The 6972-nt window shown below is 38.2% G+C and overlaps 1 protein-coding gene across 1 annotated transcript in view; it reads left to right on the top strand.

The window, feature by feature from the left end:
* ttn.1 (titin, tandem duplicate 1) overlaps positions 1-6972 on the top strand; it is a 172421-nt gene that overhangs the window by 121129 nt on the left and 44320 nt on the right. Inside the window, exons 193-208 of the mRNA XM_041263764.1 lie at positions 22-321; positions 412-714; positions 819-1118; positions 1230-1517; positions 1619-1915; positions 2013-2315; positions 2612-2917; positions 3015-3302; positions 3405-3695; positions 3888-4175; positions 4299-4892; positions 4992-5093; positions 5179-5376; positions 5481-5777; positions 5886-6473; positions 6573-6875. Coding sequence (XP_041119698.1) covers positions 22-321; positions 412-714; positions 819-1118; positions 1230-1517; positions 1619-1915; positions 2013-2315; positions 2612-2917; positions 3015-3302; positions 3405-3695; positions 3888-4175; positions 4299-4892; positions 4992-5093; positions 5179-5376; positions 5481-5777; positions 5886-6473; positions 6573-6875 — 5046 coding nt within the window. The remainder of the gene's footprint in view (positions 1-21; positions 322-411; positions 715-818; positions 1119-1229; positions 1518-1618; positions 1916-2012; positions 2316-2611; positions 2918-3014; positions 3303-3404; positions 3696-3887; positions 4176-4298; positions 4893-4991; positions 5094-5178; positions 5377-5480; positions 5778-5885; positions 6474-6572; positions 6876-6972) is intronic.

Consider the following 6972-nt stretch of genomic DNA (forward strand, 5'->3'; position numbering starts at 1 on the left):
TATAATTGCTTTGCATTACAGATATCCCTGGCCCTCCAGAGCCACCATTTACAATCAGTGACATAGATGCCGATGCATGCTCTCTGGCTTGGCACATACCACGTGAAAATGGTGGAAGCAACATTACTAACTATGTGGTTGAGAGGTGTGATGTAAGCAGAGGTGACTGGGTCACTGTAGTTTCATCTGTTACAAAGACAAGCTGCAGAATTGGAAAACTTATACCTAATAAGGAGTACATCTTCCGTGTTCGTTCTGAAAACCGATTTGGCATTTCAGATCCCATTCAATCTGATAGAATGGTTGCAAAATTCCCATTTGGTAAGTTCTTAATACATATATATTCTTGGTTGTCTTACAAAAATAATTAAGGCCCATCCTTACACTAATTAATTTTTGTATTCCCCACAGATGTACCCAGTGAACCAAAGAATGCCCGCATCAACAAGGTCAATAAAGACTGCATCTTCGTGGCCTGGGACAGACCAGAAAGTGATGGTGGCAGCCCAATTACTGGTTACTACATTGAGCGTAAAGAAAGAAACAGCCTTCTGTGGGTTAAGGCCAATGATACAGTTGTTCGTAGTGTTGAATATCCATGTGCTGGTCTTATTGAAGGCCTTGAGTATACCTTCAGAATATCTGCCCTTAACCGAGCTGGTTCCAGTAAACCAAGCAAACCAACCGAGTTTGTCACTGCAAGAACACCAGTTGGTATGTGCTTGTTTGTACTACTTTTCATATATTCCACTTTATGCATGTTGAATATGGTGTTAAATCGAAATTAAACAAAACATGTCTTCATTGTTTTGTTGCAGATCCACCAGGCAAACCTGAAATCCTTGATGTAACTAAGAGTACTGTAGCCCTTGTCTGGACCCGACCAAAGCATGATGGTGGTAGTAGAATCATTGGATATTATGTTGAAGCTTGCAAACTCCCTGGTGATAAATGGATACGTTGCAATACAAGCAGTCAAAATGTTCCTCATGAAGAGTATACTGCTTCTGGACTGGAAGAAGGAGCTCAATATCAGTTCAGAATTATAGCCAAGACCGCCGTAAACCTCAGCAGACCATCCGAACTGTCTGACCCAATTACTATCCAGGCAGAAAATGGTAAGTGTACCTCTGTAAGAGTTTAAAAAAAAAACCCAAAAAATCAATGAACTCCTGCATGCATTTGTAAAAGTCTTGATTGTTTATGTATTTTTTTCCCACCATTTTCAGTTCCACCAAGGGTTGAATTGGGTGTTTCAATGAAGAGTATGATTACTGTAAAGGCAAGAACCAATGTTTGCCTTGAGGCTAATGTCTTCGGAAAGCCCATGCCAAAGATCACTTGGAAGAAGGATGGGGAAGTTGTGACAGCTACTGAAGGCATTAAAATAACCACAAATAGAAACCTTTGCCACTTGGAACTGTTTAGCGTACTTAGGAAAGAGTCTGGAGAATATACCATTTTGGCTGAAAATGCAAGTGGTTCTAAATCAGCCAACATAAAACTGAAAGTACTTGGTAAGTGAATAGTGAAACAATACTCATAACTTTAGTTTTATGTATACAGTAAAAAAAAAAAAGAAAAAGGTAAATTAATTGTGTATGTATTCTTCTTTTAGACAAACCTGGTCCTCCAGCTTCTGTCAAAATAAGCAACGTCTACTCAGATCGTGTAGACCTTTCTTGGGAACCACCACTTGCAGATGGCGGATCTGAAATTACTAACTACATTGTTGATAAACGTGAGACAAGTAGACCTAACTGGGCTCAAGTCACAGCCAACGTTCAGATTACAAGCAGTTCTGTTGAGAAACTGATTGAGGGACATGAATACCAGTTCCGTATCAGTGCTGAAAACAAGTATGGTGTTGGTGACCCAATCTTGACCAATTCTGTGTTTGCTAAGAATCCATATGGTAAGATAGCATTGCTTTTATTTAATTTTATATTAAAACTAATTGTATACATTTAACTATTAGAATATTAAAATATGTCTATTTTGTTTTCTCACAGACGTTCCTGGCCCTTGTGAGCCTCCAGTTATTACTAATATAACAAAAGATCATATGACTGTCAGTTGGAAAGCACCTGCAAATGATGGTGGATCAACTATCCTTGGATATATTCTGGAAAAGCGTGAAACAAAAGCTGTTAACTGGGGTAAAGTTAACAGAAAGCCAGTGATTGAAAGAACAATCAAAGCAACAGGACTTCAGGAAGGCGCTGAGTATGAGTACAGAGTCATTGCAATGAACAATGCTGGACTAGGGAAACCTAGTGATGCATCTAGGGGAGCCACTGCTTTTGATCCTCAATGTAAGTATTCTGGTCTATAGGTTTGCTAACTTAACACAATAGGTAATCTTATTAAGGTCTGCCCCAGCTAAAGTTTGGCCCACAGTTTTTTGTTTTTTTCTCCAGTAGAATAAAACACTTCTGAAACCAGTAAGAAACAACGCTGAACTGTTTATTTATAGTATTGAAGCATTCATGTATTTTGATTCCACTTAGAAAAAGTTTAAAACATTTTGAATTGGAACAACATTTAAGTTAATCTTTCCAAAAGTGGTATGTTTGTCTTTTTTTATCCATTTTGTATCTTTATCATATAGATCCTCCAGGCCCACCAGCTTTCCCAAAGGTGCTTGATACAACTCACAGTACAGTTAGCCTTACATGGAGTAAACCAGCATATGATGGTGGCAGCCCTATCTTGGGCTACCTGGTTGAGATTAAAAGGGCAGATTCTCAAGACTGGATACGGTGCAATGTACCAAAGAACCTTCACGAAACACATTACACTGTTACTGGACTTGCTGACAATACAGAATACCAGTTCCGTGTGACTGCAGTAAACAAGATTGGTTACAGTGAGCCAAGTGAAGTTCCTGATAAGCATTTCGCAAAGGACATCCTAGGTATGTATTCTTAAAAGCACTATGAAAAATTCTATATTGTCAGAAGTGTTTTGTTGATGTTGTAAAGTGCACAGTTTTAATTAACTTTTTTTTTCAGTTGCTCCTGAAGCTGATCTGGATGAGGATCTTAGGAAAGTTCTTGTGTTGCGTGCTGGAGTAACAATGAGATTATATGTGCCAGTAAGGGGTCGACCTGCTCCAAAGGTTACTTGGGCAAAGATGAACATGAACATAAGAGACAGACAAGGACTAGAAATCAAGACAACTGAATATGACACGTTAGTGTACTGTAAAAATGTAAACAGATATGATGCTGGCAAATACATATTGACACTGGAGAATAGTAGTGGCATGAAGACATACACAATTGTTGTAAAAGTTCTTGGTAAGCATCTTCTCTTCATGTTGTAAAACCTATATTTTGTATGTTTAGATATTACCATTGTGTAATGTTTTTATTTTATGTTTGCTATTTAACTTTATATAGATACACCTGGACCTCCAGTTAACATCATGGTCAAAGAAACATCAAAAGACTATGCATCTATCTCTTGGGATCCTCCTCTTATTGATGGTGGCAGCCCAGTAAAGAACTATATTGTTGAAAAGCGTGATGCTGAGAGAAAGGCATGGTCCACAGTTTCAACAGACTGTCCAAAAACATCCTTCAGAATCAACAACTTGGAAGAAAGTAAATTCTATTTCTTCAGAGTCTTGGCTGAAAATGAATATGGCATTGGTGAGCCATGTGAAACCCATGATGCTGTCAAAGCTTCAGGTAGGTTAATACATTACACCTTTCTGGTACTCGACAGACTGGGAATAAAAATATATACCCTATTACAAAATATGTGGCTGTGTTAGTTATGATTGGTTTTAAAATAATGTGTATATATATATATATATATATATATATATATATATATATATATATATATATATATATATATTTTTTTTTTATTTTCTTCAGAGCAACCTGGACCAGTAATAGACTTCAAAACTTTGCTTGTTACCAAGAATTCATGCACATTAGCCTGGAAGAAACCTATGAGTGATGGTGGAAGCCGCATTATTGCATATGTTCTAGAAGTTTCAATTGGTGATGACAAGTGGAAAGAAATTATGAAGTCTAAGAATATGCAGCACAACTTGAAAGATTTGGAAGAAGGAAAAGAATACTTATTCAGAGTGAGAGCTCTGAATGATGCTGGATACAGCTCACCAAAAGAGCTTAATGTTGTCGCCAAAGATCATATTAGTAAGAATCTACTTGATTAACACTTTTTTTCATAGTTGCATTCATATAATTATTGTTGCATTCATATATTGTAAAATGGTTGGATAATTTAATCTTAGATTTAAATGAATTGTCTCTTTGCAGTTCCTCCAAGTACTGACTTAAGAGAACTTCCAGATTTATGCTACATTGCAAAAGAAGGAAGCAGCTTCCGTCTTAAGATCCCGATCAGTGGTAAGCCTGCCCCATCTGTTACATGGAAGAAAGGTGAAGATCTGGTGTTGACTGACACTGGCAGAGTCTCTGTGGAATGTTCTGCTGTTAATACCACCCTTCTGGTCCGTGACTGTCAAAAAAATGATGCAGCAAAATACACAATTACCCTGAAGAACACTGCAGGCACAAAGGAATCTACTATCTTTATAAAGGTTGTTGGAAAACCCGGAATACCATCAGGCCCTATCAAATTTGATGAAGTCACAGCTGATGCGATGACCTTAAAATGGGGTCCTCCAAAGGATGATGGTGGTTCAGAAATTTCCAATTATATCCTTGAGAAGAGGGATTCCACAACCAACAAGTGGGTCACATGTGCTTCTGCTGTACAGAAAAATACCTTCAGAGTTACAAAACTCCATGAAGGAAATGAATATCTCTTCAGAGTCAGTGCTGAAAACAAATATGGAGTTGGTGAAGGCCTCAAATCTGATACTGTTGTGGCCCAGCATCCATTTAGTAAGTGTGTGTTTTTATATGCAAAATAATGTATATTATGTTGTGCTAGAGCTTTTTTCTAAAATATATCTTCTTTGGAATCTTCCACCCCCCCACCACCCCCCCCCCCCCCCCCAGCTCCCCCTGAAGTTGTTGCCATAAGACATGACTCTGTAGCTTTGGCTTGGTCAGACCCAAGAAAAACAGGAGGATCACCAATAACAGGTAACTGAGTTACTCTGAATTATTATTATTTTCTTTTAATTTAGGCTGGAGAAACCAATACTATTTGTTTTTGTTTAATTCTCAGGCTATCATGTTGAATACAAAGAAAGAAATAGTCTTTTGTGGAAGCGAGCGAGCAAGACACCATTGAGGATGAAGGACTACAGAGTGTGTGGTTTAACTGAAGGTCTCGAGTATGAATTCCGAGTTATGGCCATTAATATGGCTGGTGTGGGCAAGCCAAGTTTACCATCTCAGCCAGTAATAACCCTTGATCCAATCGGTTAGTGTAATTTCTTCATTTCTCCCTGATGCCTAGTCTAAGTTGTGTGTACATTTGATATTAAATAAAAGTCCTCCTTTTAATCAAACATTCTTTTTTTATAGATCCTCCTGGTAAACCTGATGTGATCAGTGTTACAAGAAGCACTGTAACTCTTATATGGACAGAACCTAAATATGATGGCGGACACAAACTGACAGGTTATATTGTTGAGAAGCGGGATCTGCCTTCCAAAGCCTGGATGAAAGCTAACCATGTTAATGTACAAGAATGTGCATATACTATTACAGATTTGACTGAGGGCTGCAAATACGAATTTAGAATCAGAGCCAAGAATGCAGCTGGTGCCATAAGTCCTCCTTCTGAGCAAACTGACACAATCGTATGCAAAGATGAATACGGTATATTTCAGTTTTTAAATTTGATTTACTTCATGCGTAATGTTTCATTTCTCAATGCATTGTGTTAAGCATTTGTGTCTATAAATGTTTCTCCTTTTTTATTTTCAGAGGCACCAACTATTGTCATTGATGCAACTGTAAAGGAAGGACTCACAGTTAGAGCAGGAGACACAATTGTTATAACTGCTACTAGCATCCTTGGAAAGCCTCCTCCAACATCAGTTTGGTCTAAAGGTGGAAAGGACTTTAAGCCTTCTGACATTGTTGCAATTGAAACAACTCCAACTTCATCAACTTTGTCTGTCAAGTATGCCACAAGAAAGGATTCTGGAGAATATACCATCAGTGCCAGTAATCCATTTGGCACAAAAGACGAGCATGTGAAAGTGAAGGTGTTAGATGTTCCTGGTCCCACTGGACCCATTGAAGCTAGCAATGTCTCTTCTGAAAAGGTTACTCTAACATGGACACCACCTCGTGAAGATGGAGGATCTGCAATCAAGTCCTATGTTTTAGAAAAAAGGGAAACTAGCCGTCTTCTCTGGACACTGCTTGCTGAAAATATCATGGATTGTCAATTTGTTGCTAAAAAGCTTATCCAGGGCAATGAATACATCTTCCGTGTCTCGGCTGTGAACCAGTATGGTGTTGGTGATGCAGTGCAGTCTGATGCAGTTAAAATGGTGGATAGATTTGGTAAGTTGAGTAGAATTTTTATTTAAAAATTTTAGATTTTTTGATGATTGGTGTTTATTATAGAAAATCTAAATACAATTGCCTTTTTTTTTAAACCAGGACCCCCAGGACCTCCTGGGAAACCAGAAATTGATAATGTTTCTAAGAATACAGTTACCATTTCCTGGAAGAGACCAGCTGATGATGGTGGAAGTGACATCACAGGATATTATGTTGAAAGAAAGGAAAGGAAAGGATTGAGATGGGTTAGAGCAACAAAGAAAACCGTCTCGGATCTTTGCTACAAAGTGTCAGGCCTTTCTGAGGGAGTGGAGTATGAATTCAGAGTGACAGCAGAAAATAAAGCCGGCCTTGGAGAACCCAGTGATGCATCACAGCACGTAATGACTAAGGATGTGGCATGTGAGTACATTGCTTTGTTTTGTTTGTGTTTGTGTTTTTCTTAGGTGGTCAAATACAGTATGTTATGAGAAAGGGTTCTGGAGAACATACTATCAGC

The sequence above is a fragment of the Polyodon spathula genome, chromosome 11, assembly GCF_017654505.1.
Source record: "Polyodon spathula isolate WHYD16114869_AA chromosome 11, ASM1765450v1, whole genome shotgun sequence".
Taxonomy (NCBI): domain Eukaryota; kingdom Metazoa; phylum Chordata; class Actinopteri; order Acipenseriformes; family Polyodontidae; genus Polyodon; species Polyodon spathula.